The following is a 23402-nucleotide window of genomic DNA, read 5'->3' on the forward strand; positions in this document are numbered from 1 at the left end:
AAAACCTTGTTGGTGACCCATGCAATTCACAGGGTTCCAAGCCATCAAGCAAAGTTCTCCTGGATCCCTCCTGGGGAACCACATTTCTATTCCAGCTTCTACAGAGATGGTTGATTGTGTCCATGTGTTACACGAGTAACCGCTTCACAAATGGTTGTCCAGCCACACCCCTGATGTTTCAGTAGAACATGCTTTGTCATTTATTGCAATAGGGATAGGCTGAGAATCTTCTGAATCTTCAAGTTCTGATTCCCTTTTCTTAACAGTTCCTCCTTCAGTTTATCTCTGTCCTCTCACATTTTACTATATGCAGCAAGGAGAAACCAGGCCACACCTTTAATGCTTTGGTTAGAGGTTTCCTCAGCTAAATAGTTCATCGCTCACAAGTTCTGCTTTTCACAACACTAGAACTCAATTCAGCTAAGTTCTGTGCCACATTATATATAACAAGGATCACCTTTCCTCCACTTTCCAATAACATGTTCCTCATCTCTGAGAGCTCACCAAAACCTTTAACATCCCTACTTCTACCAACATTCTGTTCATGATGATACATGTTTTCACTAAGACCATAGAAGCTTTCTCTATAGAAAGCTTTATGAGCCCTTACTGGAATTACCTTGAATGTCCATATTTCCATCAACAGTCTCTTCAAGCTAATTTAGACTTTGTCTAACATGAACCTCAAAATTCTTTTAGCCTCTACCAGTTCTAAAGCCCCTTCCACAGTTTAAGGTATTTGCTTAACCCAGCCTTCCTCATACTCTGATGAGAGCTGATGCCATGCCACTCCTGACTCAGCCTCCCGCTCCACTGAAGGGGCAACTTATCTGTGTAGGGAAAGCACTTTATTGTGGGTAAATACATAAAGAATTAGACTTTCTGTTATTGGAGAGAAAATTTCAAAATAGCTAGAAAATTAAATCATCTTTGGAATTTCATTTTGATTGTAACTGTAAAGAAACATTTGTTTTTCCAATTTCTACTTTCAGGCAAAATCAGTTCCTATACCAGGAGAGAGTGAAACTATAATAGCTACAAAAACTACTGATGTAGAAGGAAGACTGTCCGCATTATTACAAGAAACTAAAGAATTAAAGGTTGGTTTTGGTGAAACTTTTACTCATTGCATATTATATGAAATGAACTCCAGGAAATTTGATTTTATTTCACTTAATTTCTCAAATCCTTAGATTTATGAAGAAAGTTAATGGAGTGTAATTTTATCTCACAATACGTCCATTCCTATTTGGATGACTAAAGGTGGCACAAGTGAAGGGGTTTTTTTTTGTTTTGTTTGTTTGGGCTGTGTTGGGTCTTCATTGCTGTGCACGGGCTTTCTCTAGTTGCAGCGAGCGGGAGCTACTCTTCGTTGCGGTGCACAGGCTTCTCATTGCAGTGGCTTCTCTTGTTGCAGAGCATGGGCTCTAGGCACGTGGGCTTCAGTAGTTGCAGCACATGGGCTCAGTAGTTGTGGCTCACAGGCTATAGAGCTCAGGCTCAGTAGTTGTGGCACACCGGCTTAGGTGCTCCGCAGCATGTGGGATCTTCCCAGACCAGGGATCAAACCCGTGTCCCCTGCATTGGCAGGCAGAGTCTTAACCACTGTGCCACCAGGGAAGTCCCACAAATGAAGATTTTTAAATGCCATTTCAAACAGTGGTATTAAATATATAAAATAAGAATGTATATGAATGTACTTTGAAAGTAAAAACAGATTTTAGTAAGAGTAAAAAAATAGTTAAGTTTGCTTATCAATCTTTAATCACAGTAAGAAACGAGGAGTATAGATTTGGCTAATACACAAGCCACCTGTAGGTTTTCCATAGGCTGAGGAACACAGGCATATTAAATCCTGCCAGCCTTTTGTGTGACAGAGAAATCAAAATAGATAACATGAAGAAAGGAATGAGGTAACAGTAATAAAAAAAAGATAGGAATTAAAACATGGAAAAAGGAAGATAATGTGTGATTTTGCCTTTTGGATTGTAGTCAAATTTTTTTTTTTTTTTTTTTTTTTTTTGCGGTACGTGGGCCTCTCACTGTTGTGACGTCTCCCGTTGTGGAGCACAGGCTCCGGACGTGCAGGCTCAGCGGCCATGGCTCACGGGCCCAGCCGCTCCGCGGCATGTGGGATCTTCCCGGACCGGGGCACGAACCTGTGTCCCCTGCATCAGCAGGCGGACTCTCAACCACTGCGCCACCAGGGAAGCCCAAATTATTTTATTTTTAAACCATTGATTTTACTTGAAGCTGTTTTTCTTTTCCATTTAATTGTATGTGTGAAGTAGGATAGAATTTTATTTTTAAACTTCAATTCTAATTCTGATGCTAACTAGGCTTCTGTTATAAAATGTTTTATGTCTTTATTTATCCCTCTGATTATCTGAAATGGTAGGATTTTTTGAGGAATAGATGATTAAAACTATTTTTGGTTGTTAAACTCTATTTTTTACAGTAACCATCTTTGATGTATAGCCTAACATAAATTCTCATGTTACTAGATGAGTGTGTGTGTGTGTGTGTGTGTGTGTGTGCGCGCGCGCGCGTGTGTTTTAAACCTCCTGTTCCCCCAACCCCTAACCCCAAATTCTTCAGACTAGACAAGCGCAGCAATTTATCAAAGAAAGAACATGTTTGTTAAAACCCTAGGAGAGTGAATACTAATTTTAGATTAGTGATTTTCACCTTTCTTTTCCTAGAATGAAATTAAAGCTCTGTCTGAGGAAAGAACTGCTATTAAAGAGCAGCTGGATTCATCTAACAGTACCATTGCCATTTTACAAAATGAGAAAAACAAGCTTGAGGTGGACATTACAGATTCTAAAAAAGAACAAGATGATCTCTTGGTGCTGTTGGCTGATCAGGATCAGAAAATATTTTCATTAAAGAATAAACTCAAGGAACTTGGTCATCCAGTAAGATTGCATTGTTTCCAAAAATGATTTATATTGCATTTCTTTATGATGTATTTTTAAATATTGTACTGTGACATGGGAATGTTGTGCCTATATATCGATACTACAGGCAGAGATCTGTAGGTACGTGAACGTGGTATCATCTGCACCGCTCTTATGGTATTCAGTGAATTGACTTAAGACACAGATTAGATGCAGTTTCCAGCGTTTGTTAACTGTTCTCTTTGGGGCTCTGAGCCTAGAAAGTGAATTGATTTGATTGCTCCTGTGGTAACAAGACTCTCACTATCCAAATGTGTCGTCCTCTTTTGCCATGTTGATTCAGGTTTGTGTGTAGAGAGGTGTAGCCATCTGGCAGCAAGTTAACCTATGTATCTCGTGTCATGTTAAAAATGACAGGGATCCTTGAACATTAAATCAAGGAAATCAGATGGCCTGTAATCTACTTTAATTTCTGGAATAAAGAATGTATCAACAGAGTAGATATCATTATGTGTTGAATGTGAAGTGAGCAAATCCTCAATGTTAAATGTATATATTTTCCCTTTAGGTTGAAGAAGAGGATGAACTTGAATCCGGAGACCAAGACGATGAGGATGATGAAGATGAAGATGACAGCAAGGAACAGGGTCATATCTAGCGTTACAATCTCTAGGAATGATAGGGGTTACATTGTAACTTTGAAGACGGAGTCTTAAGACAGTGCTTTGGTTTGCCTCCACAGGAAGTAAAGATTTAGAAACCAAGTGGCAGACATTCACTAATACAACTATTGATGTATTTTTAAAATGAAGCCACCACCCATGTTGATAATCCTGTTATTCTGACTTCATGTAGAGCACACATCTTTTATTGAACTGGACTATCCCAAAATATAATTTGCAAAGAGCTTCAGACACCAAAAATATAATATTTTCAGGCATGTGGTGGCAATGCTCTTTGCCTTTAGTTCATTGGTTGTTTATATAAGTTCTGTATTTGTCTGCTATTTTTACTTTTCAGAATTTGTGACTTTAAATACTAACACGATTGATTTAATGTGTGTTGGAATCACTGTTTCTAAATTCAGTATTGGAGTTCTTAGCTAATGATTTCCTTTTAAAGGAATGGATTTACTTAAAGGCAAGATAGCATTATTCTGGGGGATAATAGATCATCAGCCCTCCATCCAATGTGACTCCTAAGGTGAGTAGGATAGGACAGTGTAGAATGAGTGCCTTGACACTTGATATGGCTGCATTCTGTACCTCAGTGAAGAAGAAAGATATTAGCACACAGTGAAGAGGAGGGTGTTTCTGAGAAACTTCTGCAACAGTGTATCAGCATGTGTTTGGTTTTGGTTTTGGTTTTATTTTTAAGCTAAACATTAAAACAGATTACAAGTTAACAGCTCATACAGCTCAGAATTAGTATTATTGTTTGATTATTATAAAACATATTATGTTCCTAGTTTTACAAAGATCCAAACTATGGTTTATATAATTTATTGGCATTTTTGCTGAATAGGTTTAAGTCAGATAATAGATTTTTAAAAAGCAATGAAGCAATGTGTCAAACTTTAATGTTTTCGTAATAAAAATAGATATTATGTTCACCTAATCCCTCGTCATGGTTCCCTTTTTTAGATTTTGAGAGTAGTAGTCTTTGTACAAGATGAGGCAGAGGGAAGTGGTGAAAGGAGTCCTTCTCTTACTAAAGGACTTTGCTATAACTGCATGATAACAGCAGTCTTATCATTTACAGCCAATAATTAGGATTCCATAAGATCGGAGGGGGCTAATTGGAACAAAATCAGAAGTTGGAGAAGGGTTTGGATGTTTCTAAATTGAGCATTGGAGTTCTTTCTTCAACAATGATTTACTATTTAAAGAAGTAGGCTTTCTTAAAGGCAAGACAGCAAGAGTTGGGGCATTATGTATATCATCTGCCTCCTGGCTTCAGGAATAATTTGAGCAGTCCACTAAGGGGCACAGACTTTTGAAAGAAGTATCTTCACATGTCTTGAAAGGGGAGATGGCTGTGTGTTACAGAGCACCCATGAATACTGCACCGCGCCCCTGCCTAATCCCACCGCTGCCATGCCATCCTGAGATGGCATCTGCCATCAGAGAACCACATGATTTTTACTGGACCAGCTCAGACAGTGTGAAGTTTTCCTAAACTTGACACCACGTAGTGAACATTTCAGGCTAATGTTACAAGGATAAGGAAAAATGTGTCAAGTAAGAGTAGTACTTCCAGAAATAATGGAATACCAAAGATCTTCAGAAAGAAACATCTGCAAAATCAGTGATAGCTTGCCAAAGTTCAGTCACTCAGGCTGGCTTGGAGTAGAGAAGACACAAGAAGGCCTCAAAGCTGCACAGTCCAGCCTGGAGCCCAAGCGGACACCTTCCTAACATAGCTATAGTTTTTTGGGGTTTGTTTGTTTGTCTGTCTTTGCCTGGATTGCTTCTGGAGCCTCCTAAACTGGTCTCTGCGCCCCCAGTTGGTTGCCGCCTCTGCAGGCCATCCTCCATATTCACTACAATAAGCTTTCTGAAATGTAGATAGGAGCCAAAGAGATTGCAGTTGCCTACTGTTTGGAGCCCTTAGCCATGTGGATAAGACTCTTTGTGCTCTACCACTATCTAGTTTAGCTCCCTTCAAGTATACTTTAGAACCATACCAAGATATTTGCCATCATGGCATACATCCCGCTTTTTCATTTCTCACTTTGCTTTTGCACGTGTTCTTTCCTCTGCCCATTTGTCAGCCCTCACATTAAAGGCTATTTCCATGTATTGAGAGCTATAACAGTGGAGCAGTCATGAAGCACAAAGCATATTTGTCCTTGAAGTTTTATTCAAGTGTAGTTTACACTTCTAGCACATTGGAAAGGAAAGAATAATCATCCAAGGTTACTACAAAAGGTAAAAGTAACAGCTCACATTTTAGAGTCTTAAGTTACTACTTTGAAATTATGCTGAGAGAAGATCAAACCCTTGTTTGAAAGTTTTGTGTGTTTTTTTTGTGGCCAGGTAAGGGCCTCATAACGTTCATGAGAACGAAAATCTTTACTGTTACAGCAAAATGTATTAATTCATTCAATGAATATTTACTGAGTGTATAATGTGCTGAGTACTGCTTGTAGGCACTGGGGATATGAATGAGACAAAGTTCCTTCCTCATATAACTTACGTTCTGGAGGAGAAAACAGTAAACAAGTACATAAGCCCATGTCAAATGCTTTGTAGCTTCTGGAAGGGAGCTTGCATTAACCAGAGGAGCAATTAGATCTGATTTGTATTCATAGATTACTTTCTCCACTAGGTCGAGAATTGTCTATGGGGAGGAGGCCAAGAAAGAAAGCCAGGGGACTAGGTAGGAAGCTATTGGCTCCATCTAAGCAAAAGCAGATGTAGTTCAGACTGCACTGTGGGGGTGGAGGTGTCTAAAGTGGTAGGATTTGGGATACATTTTACAGGTAGAGCTGAGCGGGTTCGTTGATGAATTGCATGTGTCTGGGGAGTAGAGGAGCAAGACAAGAATTAACTCCTGGGGGAAGGCGGGAGGAACAGGTTTGGGGTGAGATCTAGAGTTGTGTGTTAGGCTTGCTAAATCTGAGACCCAAGTAGATAGATTTATACTAATAGATGGATGTTCAGTAGGCAGTTTGGAGCTCATTTGTGTTGGAAAAAATAGTGTAGAGATGGAATCTAAGTCCACCCAGTAGGATAAGTTCTTATGGGGAGTGAGTGTAGAGAGAAGGCAGCCAAGAACTGAGCCTTTGGGCAATTCAGCCTTCAGTGGTGGGGATGGAGCTTAAGAAATATTAAATGAGTAACGAAATCATCTTACTCCAGAGCAAATTGGAGCCTTGGAATTAAGGGGAAAAACTGAGCAAGCTCTGACCTTTAAACTGATTTCCTACTGCAATTTTGGAAAATGAAAACTTAATTCTTTTCAAACAGCTTTAATGAAACACATTATTCTATTAACGTAGACTAGTTCTTTACTAGTGAACCTAATTAAACTGGGTTTTTTTGTTTGGTTGGTTTTTGTTTTTGTTTGTTTGTTTTGAGGAATCTGTCTTCTAACCAAATAGAAGATATTTATCTAAATAAAATATCTGTTTACGATTACATTATATCCTTTGAGAGGTTTTATTTTAATGCAAGTTATTTTATCAAATTGTGCCTTTTGTGGGTTAGTGACTTGCTTCCCTTCCAGAAACTCTAAAGTTATTCTTGCAGTTTTTCTATGTCTACAACTCAGAAACTTTAGGATTTTCTATAACCTTTCAAAATGAAAATTAAAATGTTTCCAGAGAGGGCTTCCCTGGTGGCGCAGTGGTTGAGAGTCCACCTGCCGATGCAGGGGACACGGGTTCATGCCCTGGTCTGGGAAGATCCCACATGCCGCGGAGCGGCTGTGCCCGTGAGCCATGGCCGCTGAGCCTGCGCGTCCAGAGCCTGTGCTCTGCAACAGGAGAGGCCGCAACAGTGAGAGGCCCATGTACAGAAAAAAAAAGTTTCCAGAGAGAAAAACATTAAGGTATGACACATATCTATCTTAAATGTGGTTTCCCTTCCTGCGGATTGACTCATTTTGTCTAGACATAGGTTTTTCCATATTCATTCTAAGCAACCGTGACTAGTTGTTTTAGTTTGAAAAAGCTTAAACATTGACCTTACTACAGTTATATGTTACTCTTGATTTTGCTCCTTACAAAAACGTGAGACCACTTTGTAATTGTTTTTCTACTGTGAGAATGTAAACAAGTGAGTCCCAGTATCTACTTTGCTAGTCTTTTTTCAGCTCTGCCTTTTAATTCTAGATTTATTTAAATAAGTGTATTATTCTCTGAATCTAGTGGGTATCTAAAAGGGTAAAACCATTTTGTAACTCTTAACAAGTTCTGTCACCCCTCTGTGACATTTCATGCCAATACCCTGTGAAATAACTTGTTGCCTAGTATCAGGGAGAAGGTGAGATGCAAACTAGTTGCTGTGGTGGATATGGAGTGGAACTTTCTGATTCTTTTTTACCCTCGTGTTCTAGACCCAAAATGAGGTTGCATAAATAAAGCCTGTAAAACAAAAAAATGTAGGCAACTGTTTTGCAGCAAAAATGGTTAGCCTGTTTAAAAGCAGGATGAGCTGAATAAAAGCTTAAGTATTGGGCTTCCCTGGTGGCGCAGTGGTTGAGAGTCCGCCTGCCGATGCAGGGGACACGGGTTCGTGCCCCGGTCCAGGAGGATCCCACATGCCGGGGAGCGGCTGGGCCCGTGAGCCATGGCCGCTGAGCCTGCGCGTCTGGAGCCTGTGCTCCACAACGGGAGAGGCCACAACAGTGAGAGGCCCGCGTACCGCAAAAAAAAAAAAAAAAACTTAAGTATTACCTAGGTTTCTACACTGCACTACAAATTTAGTGGCTTAAAATAACACACATTTATTATCTCCCTAGTTGGGTCAGGAGTCAGGGCACAGCTTAACTAGGTCCTCTGCTTTTGGTCCCAAGGCCTCAATCAAGGTGGCAGCCAGGCTGTATTCTCATCTGCAGGCTCAACTGGAGGAGGATCAGCTTCCAACACTCCTTCACGTTGTTGGTAGAATACATTTCCTTACAGCTGTAGAACTGAGGGCTTCAGTTTCTTACTGGCAGTTGGCGGAAGTCTGCCCTCAGCAACTAACGGTCACCCCTAGTTCCTTGCCTCATGGGCCCCCTCAACATGCTTGCTGACTTCATCAAGCCAGCAAGGGAAAGCTCTAGCCCCAGTCAGCCAGCAAGACTGTGTTTTATACATAGTAATATAGGGACTTCCCTGGTGGCTCAGTGGTCAAGAATTCGCCTGCCAATTCAGGGGACATGGTTCGATCCCTGGTCCAGGAAGATCCCACATGCTGCGTCACAACTAATCCTGCAAGCCACAACTACTGAAGCCCGCGCGCCTAGAGCCCGTGCTCTGCAACAAGAGAAGCCACCGCAGTGAGAAGCCCATGCACCACAACGAAGAGTAGCCCCTGCTCGCCACACCTGGAGAAAGCCACACACAGCAACGAAGACCCAGTGCAGCCAAAAATAAATAAAATTAATATAATCACAGGCGTGACATTCATCACCATGCTGTAGTCAATTGGTTAGAAACAAATCAGGTCCTGCCCACTCTTGGGAGGGGATTACACAGAGGCATGAATACCAGGAAGTGGAGATCATGGAATGCTGCATACTTTTGTTTTCTTGAACCGTATTTCTTTTTCTTTTTAATTTTGGCTGCGTTGGGTCTTTGTTGCTGCACATGGGCTTTCTCTAGTTGCGGTGAGCAGGGGCTACTCTTCATTGTGGTGCCCGGCCTTCTTGTTGCGGTGGCTTCTCTTGTCGTGGAGCACAGGCTCTAGGGCACATGGGCTTCAGTAGTTGTGGCACATGGACTCAGTAGTTGTGGCGCACAGGCTTAGTTGCTCTGCAGCATGTGGGATCTTCCCGGACAAGGGATCAAACCCATGTCCCTTGCATTGGCAGGCGGATTCTTAACCACTGTGCCACCAGAGAAGTCTCCCAAGGATACTTCTTGTTCATGTTCGTGTCCTTAGCATGTCGTCTGTACTCTGCCCCGAATCGTCATTCCAAGACCAACACTAAAGAAGCAGGTTCTTCCTCGGACAGGCAGGTCTCTTGGCAAAGGGAAAAGAGAGATGACAGAACCTCACGGTGGCTCTTAGAACTTCTGCTTAGAAGTGGCATCACTTTCATTCACATTTCAATGGCCAAAGCAAGTCATGGCCAAACTAATGTCAATGCAGAGTATAATCCTTCAGTGGGAACAGGCCTGAGAGGGAGGGACAGTAAATCACATGTGAAAGTATAACCAGTAAATGTTAGTGTCCTTCACCTCCATCTTTTCCCTTACTGATCCTGCTGAGGAAGATGGTTGTAGAGCATGAAGAGGCAGTGTAAGACGTGGTTAGTGGTTAGGAGTCTAGATTCTGGAGATAGACTGCCTGAGTTTGAATCCTGACTCTGCCACTTTCCAGCTGTATGGCCTTGAGCAAGTTATTTAACCTCTCTACGCCTCAATTTCCTCTTCCGTGAAATGAGACTAATAATAGTATCTATGTCATAGAGCTGTGGATTAAATTAGTTATGTATGTAAAGTATATAGAACAGTGCCTGGCACGTGGTAGGCCCTGTATAATTGTCAACTGTTGTTGCTGCTGCTGTTATTGTTAGTATTGAAGGAAACCTGGCTTAAAGTCAAAGGACTGGATTTAAAATCTCAGCTTATTCTAGGTCATTAGACTCAAGTGACTTGAGGTCACTTATCCTATTACTGACCTTCAGCAAGTACCTTAATCTCTTAGTACTGATTATTTCTTCATCTGTAAAATTGGAATAACATTCATTTCTAGAGAGGCTGTGTAGAACAGCGGTCCCCAAATTTTTGGCACCAGGGACCGGTTTCATGGAAGACAGTTTTTCCACAGGTGGGGGCAGCAGTGGGGGGAAGGTTCAGGCGGTGATGGGAGCGATGGGGAGCAATGGGGAGTGGCCGATGGCGCTTCCCTCGCTCACCTGCCGATCACCCTCTGCTATGCGGCCCGGTTCCTGACGGGCCACGGACTAGTACCGGTCCATGGCAAATGGGTTGGGGATCCCTGGTGTAGAACAGTGAGTAAAAGCATGGACTCTAGAGCTGGGTTACTTGGGGTCAGATTCCAACTACACCACTTTTAAGCTGTGTGACTGTGGGCAAATTACTTAACCCCTGTGTGCCTCAATTTCACTACCTGTAAAATGAGATAGTAATCGTACCTTATGTTCATAGGCATATTATGGGGATTAAGTGAATTACTAAGAGTTAATATATGTAAAGGTGTGAGAACAATGCTTGTAACTGCTCAAGAACTGATGGCACATATCTAATGTGCTTAATAAGTTTTAACTAGTATTCTTTTCTTACAGAATTTTGAGGATTGACTGTATGAATAGGCATGAGGGACTTCCCTGGTGGTGCAGTGGTTAAGACCCTGCACTCCCAATGCAGGGGGCCTGGGTTCGAACCCTGGTCAGGGAACTACATCCCGCAGGCATGCTGCAACTAAGACCCGGCACAGCCAAATAAATAAGTACTTATTTTAAAAAATAGGCATGTAAAGGTGTTTTATAGAAAGTACTAGTCAAATGTGAAGACTTAGAAATCTGCAATATAGTCTTCTGTGGCTATGTAATTAGGCTTCACCTGGTTTAGCATGCCCAGGCAGCAGTAAACATTTTCTTTTGGAAGTCTATTCAGCTCAGAGCAACCCCCTTAACTGCCTCCTTTAGCGGGGGATGGGCCCTGGCTGCTATGTTTGTAGCTTGTGAACTGTAGATACAAAAGCTGACACTTGGTCTTGCTTCCAGTATAACTGAGCACTTTACGTATCAAATTCGGGACAAAGCTTTGCACCCTGACATACACCAAAAAAATTGGAGTCATTCTGACTGGTTCTGATCTCCAATAATAAAGCCTTAACTATTTCCTGTAAACCTGGACTCCCTAGCCAAAATAATTTTGTCCCTAATTTTTACCATGCTGCTATCTAAAGGTACATCATGACCTTTGTGAAACTGATAGTCATGTGGGAAAGTTGCTGTTTTCCCACCATGAGCAGACAAGTGTAACTGTCATAACCTTTGTAGTTTGAGTTTCTTTTCCTTCAAATACTTGTGTGGGTTTTTTTGTTTTCGTTTTTGTTTTAATCTGGGAAGGCTGTTCCCTTGTACTCTTTGCAAGTAAACTTTATCTTTTCAAAATGTTCCTGTCTTGACTATAGTAGTTGCTTGGACTAGGGGTTGCACCCCTGACCCAAGATGGGCCAGATTCTCTGCTCCAGGAATTGGTATTCGTATTCTCTTCCAGCTTCTTAAACCAGGAAGATGTGAACTGGAGGGCTGTGGAGTAGCCGTCTACACCAGATATGGAACAGAGAGGTGGAGAAAGTTCACTGCAGAGAGGAATGAAGCAGAAGCAAGGTGGGGTGGGAATGAGACAGGGGTTGAAGGACAACCCTAACAGCCAATACGCCAGTAGCCTCCATCCTATCACACTGTTTTATTCACTTTGTAACACCAATCACTGTCTACAAATGTTTGTGTCTCTATACCTCCAAGAATGAAAGTAAGCCCTGTGAGGGCAGGAAAATTGTCTTGTTCATATCTGAATCCCAGTGCCTAGATCAATGCTTGGCATATAGAGGGCAGTCCATAAATACTGACTAGATAAATGAATTCTATTTACTTGTTCGTATTCAAATTAGAAATCTGAGAACTTCTGTCCCATTGTTTCAAAGGTGTCGATATCTGCTTTGAGTAATTACAAATTTAACAGAATTAGGGACATTGACCAAATAATAATTGCATGCAATTAATTTTGAAGCCTGAGACTTCAAAAATTATAAAGAACTTGCATTCCATGGAATGGGTTGCATTATAGCATCCCTTTAAGAAGGCAAAGTTCATGGGTCATCATGTAGAATGATCTGGGATGATTTCTCCCAGCCATCCCTGGGGTTATAATGATGAGCCCTTAAGAAAATGAGAGAGGGCAGCCGTCTTGTTCCTGTCTTCACTTTGAAATCTAGGGGCATAGGCATATTATTGCTTGGTTTTATGTGTGACTTACATAGAACTTTCATTATCCCTTCAAAAGGCCTTTTTCATACAAAATGTTTAAAGGAATGCCCTTTATAAGTAGCTAATTAACATGGGCGTTTTGTGCAATTAATAGTAATGGACTAAAATTTTTCATATATTATCCACCAGTGCTTATTCATGATAAATCTGTTTTGATCATAATGAGTGTTTATCTCTGGTTAGGTATTTTATCTTTGTTAACACAGAGATAAGCAATTTCCCACCCTAGTTAAGGAGTAATATGGATCTCTATGGTTTATTTATGTTTCTTTTCCACTAACTTTACCTTCCTGAGTCAAAATTTCTCTATGGGGTAAAATGTCATTTAATAAATTTAAGCACTCCTTGATTTTTTAAACCAAAAATGTTTATTATGTCCATTTGTTCTCAGTTTCCTTCTTTTTGAGTTTTTAGGTTTTCTCTCCTCTGTGTGTGTGTGTCTGTTTGTGTTGCGTGTGTGGTGTGTTGGAAACAGATTAAACATTTGGGAGGGAATAATTGTTTTTTTAGAGAACTCACTTTCAAATTATGTAGCGGAACCTTTTATTATTATTATTAACTTTTATTAGAGTATAGTTGCTTTACAATGTTGTGTTTCTGCTGTGCAGCAAAGTGAATCAGTTATACATATACATATATCCACTCTTTTTTAGATTTCCTTCCCATTTAGGTCACCACAGAGCACTGAGTAGAGTTCCCTGAGCTATGCAGTAGGTCCTTATTAGTAATCTATTTTATATATAGTAGTATATATATGTCGATCCCAATCTCCCAATTCATCCATCCCACCCTCCCTTACCCCCCTTGGTAACTGTAAGTTTGTTTTCTACATCTGTGACTCTATTTCTGCTTTGCAGATAAGTTCATCTGTACCATTTTTCTAGATTCCTATGTGGCAGAACCTTTGACAATATTTTAAGCCCTTCTGACCCGTATTTAGCTTTACAGAGGGTCTGCCGATAATGACGCCTCCAGAAGGAACAGAGCATGGGACACCACAGCTTGTTCCTGTCTTCACTACAAAACCAACAGATCCCCTCCACTGTATTTACGTTTATTTGGGCAAAGAAACATTTACTTGAAGTCCTCTTTTAAGAATACCTTTTTGAGCCATGTTCTCCATACTTTTTCTTCATTCTTTCTGACTTTCATTTGCTTTATGTTAGTGTGATAATGCCTATGCTCTTGTGATAATTGTATATATTTTTTTCTTTTTCTTCTTTTCTTTATGAAAGGAGGTTACTTTTGTTCAGATTGACTTGAAAGCATTCTCAGAAGTGATCTGTGGGAACTTGGATGAAAACGGACCCTTTGTTGGTCACTGTTCTTGAAAGATTTCTTACTGTTTATTAATTACCTAACAATTGAGTCCTCATGCAACAAATCTGATTTTTTTAATATCTTTATTGGAGTGTAATTGCCTTACAATGGTGTGTTCGTTTCTGCTTTATAACAAAGTGAGTCAGCTATACATATACATATATCCCCATATCCCCTCCCTCGTGCGTCTCCCTCCCGCCCTCTATCCCACCCCTCTAGGTGGTCACAAAGCACCGAGCTGATCTCCCTGTGCTATGTGGCTGCTTCCCACTAGCTATTTTACAGCAAATCTGATTCTTTATCATTCTTTGCATTGAAAAAAAAAAACTTTGAAAGTTTTGGGCTTTGGTCTCTATTTTCTATCTTTCCTATTTTGTTTAATTGAAATCACCCAAACTGATAAAATATAATCAAATTGTGAGAGAATTATAAGTCTGCATGAATTAAAAATTGTATTCATTGTCCAAAGGATATTAGAACAGAGAATGACCTTGGAGGACTGTTGTATTTTAGAAGTCTGTACACTGAAATCTATCCCTGTTATTAAAGAATTACAGATGGGTAAGATTTATCTATTAAGCATTTATTACTGCATCAGCCTCACCAATTATCTATTGACTATGTCTAAATGATGGTAAATTTTTTAAAGGCTTGAAATATAAATGTTTCCTGTTGGGCACAAGCACGGAAGCTGAATCTACTGTTAATGGCCTGCTTATCCAATTGCCTTTAATGGAGATAAAATAACCATTAGGATCTATTCCAAGCCCTTGTGTATTAGATGAAAATTTTGCAATTAGTGCAACAGCAGCTTTTGGTTTTGAAGTCCCTGCAGCTGTAAGTTTGACTTTAAGCAGTTGATTACTTTCTGCAGTGGTAGATTAGATTATTTCTGTGTGTTTCTTATAACCACATGAAATTTCTGTTGTTTTTACTTTTTAGCAGATCTTCATTTATTCAAGGTCTTTTTGATGACGTGCCTGAGCCAGAACTGGCTAGTAGGTTGCACCTTGTATGGCAGCTTGGTCTACTGGGTTGAGATCGTGAGACCACATTTTACTCAGTGGGAAAAGGTACCCTGCTTGATTAGTGATGTCAGCCATGGAAAGAGAATGGATATTAGTGATGGGCTGTGCATCTGTTATCAAGTAAGCACAGTTAAGCCTTTAGACAACCTTTGAAAGGCACTGAGTTACCATTACTGTGTGGAGGAGGAAAATTTTTCCTCTACTCTCTTAGGTTTGTTTCATGAATGGGGTCTGAATTTAACTGACAAAAGAGTTAACAGAGAGAAGGAATACAAATTTATTAGTTTTTTATGTGCACAGGAGTTCACAGAAAAGTTAAAGAAGTGTCTAGACTTGGGGACATATTACCATTTTAACAAAGGAAAGGGGATTTGAGGTTCAAAGGACAATAAATTGTAGAGTAGTGACTAGAAAATGTATTGGAGAACTAATGGAAGATAAGGGTTATTTTAATAAAGTTTGTTTAGGCAAACTCATCTCAGCGTTGACTCCCAGTCTCTGATGATGAGTGTTCTTCTCTTCCTGGTACAGTGGGGGCACATCCTGATCCCCTTCAAATGCTAACCTATTTTTCAGAGTGGAAGATTGCAGTGTAGGAAAAAAGTGAAAGTGATTGTTTTCCCAGCTCCTTACCTTGGATTTTGAAAATGTTTTCTCCTCTCAATCTCCCTTGAAAGTCAGCAAGTCTATAAAGCAAGTGAATTAACTTACGTTTCAAAATTTTGTTTCTTACTCCAAGAGCTTTTGTGATGTCTAAGACTCTGAAGTACAAAAACTTATTCCAAATTACAAAAGGGCTGCGTTGAATCTTTCAGGTTGCGCTGTATTTGCCCAGCTGCATGTTTTTCTTCCTTTTCTCCTATTTCTTCATCCCATTCTAACACATGCTTTGGTGATGACAGCCCCATCTGTGTATTTCCTTTTACTTTCTTCTTCTGGATTCTTTATTAATACCCATGCTTTCCTACATGCAGTACAGTATAGAAAATTTCCTGTGGTACTTTACATTTGTAAGCACTAGGATTTCTATTTCCACTTCATTTTTCAACTTTTCTTAATGTGTTATGCCTAGAAATACAATAATATAGTCATTCTGGTACTGCAAGGTTCCCTTGTGTCTGCTTCTTTTTGCCTTTTGATTTAATCTTCATGCCTAGTGGTGTGCTGGAGTTGCTCGTTAATTTTTTAGGGATTTTGTGAGCTGGTTTTTAAACATGGCCATTATTTAAAATTGAATTATATAAACTTACAATTAAATAAATTATATTAAAAACAAAGGTAGGACTTCCCTGGTGGCGCAGTGGTTGGGAGTCCGCCTGCCGATGCAGGGGACACGGGTTCGAGCCCTGGTCCAGGAAGATCCCATGCCACGGGGCCACTAAACCCGTGCGCCACAACTACTGAGCCTGCGCTCTAGACCCCGCGAGCCACAACTACTGAAGCCTGCGGGCTTAGAGCCCGGGCTCCGCAACAAGAGAAGCCACCGCAATGAGAAGCCTGTGCACCGCATTGCAGCCAAAAATAAATAAATTAAATTAATTAATTGTAAAAAAATAAATCAATTTAAAAAATAAAAACATTGGTAATAAGTACTCTAAACTCAATTCAACACTTCCTAATTACTGTACTATTATCTATGCTCTTGAGGATGTTTCTGCTGACTCTTATCTATCTGTATGGAGGAAATACTATCTATGGTGTGCTGCTGCACACCTCTTCACAACTCTGTATTTAGCGATGTCATGGCAAAAGCCACAGACTGGAGCTTTATCCTCCCAGAGACCCAGTTAAACATTTGCCAGCACACCACTGCTCTAAGCCCGTAAAATGCTGCTTGATCATATATTAAGTTTTAATAACCAAATCCTCATTTTGATGTGTTTAACATCATTCTTCTTTCTTCCAGTTTCAAGATTTGTGCAAACAGTTCATAGAAAGGTTTCTATCAAGACATATGCTTTGTCCTTTCAACCTTGTCCAAATAGGATAGTTTTACCGTCTGCAACTGAAGCTGTCTAACAGAAGATCAACTTTTGTTTTATTGAGTAGGTTAGCTTCCTCCTTTGAGTCAGCTCTAAGTTTTTCATTTCATTTGCTGCAGACAAGCACCACTAAAATTTTTGAGTAGATCTCTGTCAGTTGTACCGTTATCAAATTGAGTAGTTGCTGCAGCTTTTCAATTCCAGCCGTCTGCATAGGTGGCATAGTTTAGCTTCTAATTCATGCTCACTCCTTTATCATCTCTACCAATTCACTCTCTGAAGATACATTGTCAATGCAGCTATTTCCACTTGAAGGAGACTCTGATTTAACTGAGAAGAAAACTGGTGTATTTTTATTTTATTCTATTTTTTTAATTTATTTATTTTAATTTATTTATTTTTGGCTGTGTTGGGTCTTCATTGCTGAGTGCGGGCTTTCTCTAGTTGCGGCGAGCAGGGGCTACTCTTCGTTGCGGTGCGTGGGCCTTTCATTGCAGTGGCTTCTCTTGTTGCAGAGCATGGGCTCTAGGTGCGTGGGCTTCAGTAGTTGTGGCGCACGGGCTTAGTTGCTCCGCAGCATGTGGGATCTTAGCGGCCCAGGTCCCCTGCATTGGCAGGCGGATTCTTAACCACTGTGCCACCAGGGAATTCCCGAAAACTGATGTATTTTTTGAAATTTCCTGCTAAAACAGCTCTTTTCTGAGAATTTTCTTTTAAGAATTTTGCAATTTAGAATTACTCTGTTATCATCTGGGCTTTCTCTTTTACTCTGGTGGCCACAGCTCAAGTGTTGGAGACCAACGACATTGAAATTATCTCAGTAGTCTAAAGAGTACAGTAGGAATTAAAAGCATAAATGACCAACATCAGAATCTTTCCAGGGACTTCCCTGGTGGTCCAGTGGGTAAGACTCCTTGCTCCCAATGCAGGGGGCTCAGGTTCGAACCCTGGGCTGGGAACCAGATCCCGCATGCATACTGCAACTAAGACCCGGCACAGCCAAAATAAATAAATAATAAAATAAATAAATTTTTAAAAACTACAAAAAGACTAACAAGACTTGATCTATTAAAAAAAAAGAATCTTTCCAGATTTGGCAGAGACAATTTGAGAACTGGAGATTCCAATCCCTAGGGCAAGGGACAAAAATGCAAAAATAAAAAGATAGGACAGGGCAACAGATGGCAAATCCCTATGGCTTCCCACTTTTGCCTACCATTGGCTGAAAAAAAATTTTTTTTCAGAGATGGTTTAGAAGTTGTGCTGTTTTATTTTTAGGTAACAGTGAGAAATTGCCTCAAAGTGTACGTGCCAACATCGCTTTCCTGGTTCTATGGTACTTCCTGAGAGAAGAACTTCATTTCTACGGGAGCTGGTGATTGAGGTGAATCCTGTAATAGAAGTAGGTTCACAGGGTACATCCCCAGGAGTGATTGACTGTGATATGACCAGGAGCTCCTGAGCTTTGAACGCTTCCCTTGAAATTTGCTTCCACACGCAGACAGCGGCACAGGTGGGTGTGGGTCTGGGCCTTCTCCCAAGAGAAGGGAGCACTGAACACTTTAGCTTACGTATCTCCTCGGGGCTCCTTAGTCGGGGTGGGGAGGGGAGGTGGGGAAGCTGCTGCTGTGAAGTACTCCCTTTGTGGGGAGACCTGGAATAGTCAGAACTTGGGGTGTCAAGGGAAACCTGGCTGACACACCACAGTAGATCCCCAGGTTCCCAGGTACAGAGGCCTCTCCATTTCCCTCCGATGTCTTGGACTGGGCAGAGGGTGCAAGGACAGGGCCTCCCAGAGCTGTGCTTCCCAACAGGGGAAGAGCCAGGGTGGACGGTCTCTGTCTAGGAATGATGGGCACTGGCAGAAGCTGGACACGTGCCACCATGCTGACAGGGCGTCTTACTCCATCTGGTGCTCCAAAAACACTGGAAGGCCACAAAGCTAGCAAGTGTGCTGCCTTCCTGTCGTAAGTATTCTCTGGTCGCTCTTTTAGTCTTTGAATTGGCTGTAAGTAGAAGGACAGAGAGATCAAGTTAGAGAAAGCACTTCCTGGCTGGAGTATACAGGCGGCGCCAGGCTAATTGACAGTTCTGGCCTAAAAGAACCTCTTTTTTTTTTTTTTTTTTTCTTTTTTGAGGGAGCAGTGCACATATGACTTCTGTAGGAGATAAAGGGAGCATCTGAGGCTGGGGTGACATGCAATAGGTAAGTGTGGTTGAAGTTGGGCTAAACTGGGAAACTGGTTTGGCTTTTGCCTGATTCGCCTACATTTTGAATGCCATCTGTCCTCTGAGATACAAAACTTAGAGAATGGGGAAGCAATTCCTGGGGACAGGTCCATGTCAGTGTCCCCAAGTAGAAAGGTCCTAAAGCATCCTTAGATCGCTGCTGTACCCTGGTCACTGCCACCCACCACCAGAGTCATTTGCATGCTGGTGCTTTGACTAAACAGTTAAGATGGGCTAGATATTTTCTGTCCTTTCATTTTTCTCCCCTTTATTACCAGTGTGTCACAATGGTAGGACATCTTCAACAAAGAAGTCTTTTTGGCACAAGTGAGCGATATTCCACAAACCCCATGACTCATCAGTGTCCTTTCATTTGGTCTAATATCTTTATATCCTTCTTGTCTCCATTGACCTATTTTTCATCACCAGTTTCCCATTAGAGTAGTAAATTCCCATGAACAAAAACTATAAATAGGTCAAAGCTTTTCTTGAGCCCAAGTTCTGTTGGTCTTGCTAAGGGAGCCACAGAGCTTTTTAGGCAAGAGTTAGAGCCTACAAACATCCTAGTCATTATGTCCTAAATGATTAAATTTTTGGTTGGTGTAGTTGTTATTTTAGGATTTCCTTCAGGATGATATTAGAATTGAAATGGTTAGTTTCAGCTTTATATCTTCTAAACTTAGCCCAGGACCGAATTTTTCTGGTATGACAGAAGAATATTACATGAAAAAAAAAAAAAATCTGTTCTCGCTGAATCCGAAACATTTCTATTTGGGTTCAGTACACAGAGGTTTGAAAAATTCAGACACACTCTTATTTTACCAGTCCCTCAAATATTACCAGAGTCCTAAGTTTCAACAATTCAAGTATGGACTTCTCTTGTCAATTATCTAAAACAAAAGTTCCTAACCTGGGAGCAATTCTGCCCTCCAGGGGACACTTGACAATGTCTGGAGATATTGTTGGCTGTCACATATGGAGGATAGGGGGGCTATTGGCATCTAGAGGGGACAGGTCAGGGATGCTGTAAACATCCTGCAATGCACAGGGCAACTCGGCAACAAAGAATTATCCAGCCCCAAAAGTCAGTAGTGCCGCTATTGAGAAACCCTGATCCAAAGTAACAATTCTTTTAGGAAACATAAATGCTATTATTGACTTACCAGCATCTGAACTATATAGTAGCTTTTTCTGTACCCAGGACTGCTGTCACTGCTCTCTTCTGGCAAACCAAGCACCCCTTTCTATAAACAGAAAAATGAAGTTGTCTTAGAACCCCTTTTTTCTTTTGGTCTGTTGCTTCCTTTCCAAATGGGTACCTATTACTCAAAATGTGGAGAAGAGCTACTCAAAGTACATATACTAAGTGTGTGGCTCTGGCAAGATACACAATGTCTTGGATAAAATGGGAAACGTGCAAACAGACTCAGGGCAAGTCAAGGGCCAGAAGCGGTCTCTGTCCCCATCCCTCCTTCTCACCGGAGCCCTGGCCTCACATACTCTCTTGCCTTGTGTCTCTGTGTCTCTGCTCTGCAGCCAGAACCAACCTTGGCCTTCTCATCCCAGCTTCCTCCTCTGCTGGGACCTCAGAGACGGTGCAAGTTGGTCTGCGAGCCCATGTGCAAAATTACCCCTGACACCACCCCACGCCCCCTCAGCCAGACCCCAGGAGCAAGCCAGGTTTCAACTTTGACTTTTATCTCCTCCCCCCAAAAACACACACCTTTTCAGCTATGTGTGTATGTTGGCTAAAATTCCCTTTTTTTTTTCTATCTTCAGAGGATTTCCACTTACATCGTCCCATTAGGCCCTTTGTGACATCCTGTAATGTTCCAAAATATGTTTAGTCCCTTGGATGAATTAAGTGAATAATAATGCCAAAAGTATCTCATGAAAAAATATGTATAAATAGAAAGCATCGCTCTGAATATAAAATTATCAGAATCAGTGGTTAAAACAGTATGCTCTCACTTCTGATACCAGCCCTACGAAGAAGGCATACAGGAAGCGCAGATGTCCTTTGTTCCTGAAGCCATAACTGGGCTGCTATGAACTAAGTATTTGTGTCCCCCTACAATTCATATACTGAAACCCTAATTCCCAATGTGATAGTTTGGAGGTGGGGCCTTTGGAACGTAATTAGGTTGTGAGGTTGGAGTCCTCATGACTGGGCTTGGTGCTTTTATAAGACAAGACACCAGAGAGCTTGCTTCCTGTCTCTCTGCCATGTGCGGATACAAGATGGTCGTCTGCACATCAAAAAGAGAGGCTTCACCAGGAATGGATTGGCCGGCACCTTGATCTTGGACTTCCCAGCCTCCAGCACTGGGGGAAATCAGTTCTTATTGTTTGAATCACCCAGTCTGTGATATTTTGTACAGCAGCCCAAGCAGACTAAAACATGGACTCAGCAGGAAAGAGCGCCAAGATCAATTAGCAATGTCCATCCTGATTATGCCAAATGGGCGGCGATGGTATGTATGCTCATAGTTCCCATTAATTCTAGATATATAGTAGACATATATCTCTACCTATCTATCTATCTACCTTTTTGGAAAGAACAAGAATTCTTTCTTTTGGGGGGAATCATTCTTGTATCCCCATACCATGGATCAAGAAATATATGTTGAATAAATCACTTGTACAAATTCTAAAATTCACACATGACCCTGTATGTTACTCTATCTCCCACAGAACGGGTGAGAACCAGGGACAATATTGCCGAGTCTAGATGCCTATGCGGGGTGACCAGCCAGACTGACTTGCTAGGTTAGTCATTTGTTCCCATAAATCAGTCAATAGCAGCACACAATTCAAGTTTCCACAAAATGACAAGTTATATGTTACAGACTTCTAGGTTGCTCGTGAATAATGGGGACTGTGATGACAAAGCCCAAACTTTCACTGTGAGGTACCCCACCAGCAAAGGAGTGGATGCTGTTCCTCTAGAGGCCTAGTAGGAAAGCCATTGCCTACTGAAATATATGCTAGAATCTCCCATTTCCTCTTAAATATTTACGTGAACTTTGAACTCTATGCCACAATACGCTTATTATACTACTAACGTGTTTTAAATCACCAGTTAAATTTTTCTCAAAAAAAAAAAATCTTCCAGGAAACTAGTGGGATCTAGTTCCCTGACCAGGATTGAACCCAGGCTCCCTGCATTGGGAGCGCAGAGTCTTAACTCACCGCACCACCAGGGAAGTCCCTATAATAATGTTCCAGTCTTCGAAGAGGTATCATGTTGAGCTCATGGCTTGGCCCACCTCTGACCTGCCACCGGGTCCTCTGAAGGAGCACATTGTGATAGATGAGAAGGGTGAGTGTGATACATGACATGCCCTAAATGGACTTTGGTAGGTGTGGCAGGTCGAACCGTGTTCCCTAGAAAGACCTGTACCAGTTCTAACCCTCAGTACTGTGACTGTGACCTTCTTTGGAAATAGGGCCTTTGCAGATATAATTGAGGATCTCCAGATGAGTTCATCCTGGATTTAACCCAATAAGAGAGTTTTAAGACACAGAGAAACAGGGGAGAAGGCCTTGCGAGGATGGAGGCAAAGACTGGAATTATGCTGCCACCAGCCAAGGAACTTCAAGAGCCAATAGAAGCTGGAGGAGGCAAGGAAGGATTCTCCCTAAAAGCCTTTGGAGAACACATGGCCCTGCTGACACTGTGACTTCTGACTTCTAGACTCTGAGAATAAACTTCTATCGTTTTAAGTCACCAGGTTTGTGCTAATTTGTTACAGCAGCCCTAGGAAATACACGTAAGAGCTACAAAAATTACAGTTCCAAAGATAATACCGCCAATATCTGAACCCTGCTATGACCGTGTGTCAGAAGTCCATTTTAACCACTGATCTCAGGCAAAGGGGCAAAGCTACAATGAATCTGAAATCCAGTCTCCAAACAGCTCTGCTAACTACCCTCACAGATACTTTGCAAAATAGATCTTTATCTTAAGAACATTATAGGTGTTTTTGACCAAATGCAGGCCATAACCAAAAATATACAAAGTCGGATGAATCCCAAGAAAAAATTCTTGCCTATAAAAATTGGATTTGTATCTCAAAATACTTTGACCTCATAAGTGTCCTTGATGCTCACCTACTGCCTATTACCATCTTGTAAAAGTATCTAGTGGTTTATTTAATTGTGAAGATTGTCGGAAGATGTATTTCAATGTTTTTAAAAGTATCTTAAAATAACATAAAGGCCTAATGCATCTGGCATTGGCAAATATGACTTGGAAAATCAATTCT

At 41.1% G+C, this 23402-nt stretch overlaps 1 protein-coding gene across 2 annotated transcripts in view; it reads left to right on the plus strand.

Moving 5' to 3' along the window:
• USO1 (USO1 vesicle transport factor) overlaps positions 1–4517 on the plus strand; it is a 91812-nt gene extending 87295 nt beyond the window's left edge. For both annotated transcript variants that reach the window (XM_079919173.1, XM_079919174.1), the window contains 3 exons: positions 993–1100; positions 2703–2918; positions 3469–4517. In XM_079919173.1, coding sequence (XP_079775299.1) covers positions 993–1100; positions 2703–2918; positions 3469–3558 — 414 coding nt within the window. In that variant the 3' untranslated portion in view covers positions 3559–4517. The remainder of the gene's footprint in view (positions 1–992; positions 1101–2702; positions 2919–3468) is intronic.
• Positions 4518–23402: the final 18885 nt, after the last annotated feature.

Source organism: Stenella coeruleoalba (assembly GCF_951394435.1).
Source record: "Stenella coeruleoalba genome assembly, chromosome: 4".
Taxonomy (NCBI): domain Eukaryota; kingdom Metazoa; phylum Chordata; class Mammalia; order Artiodactyla; family Delphinidae; genus Stenella; species Stenella coeruleoalba.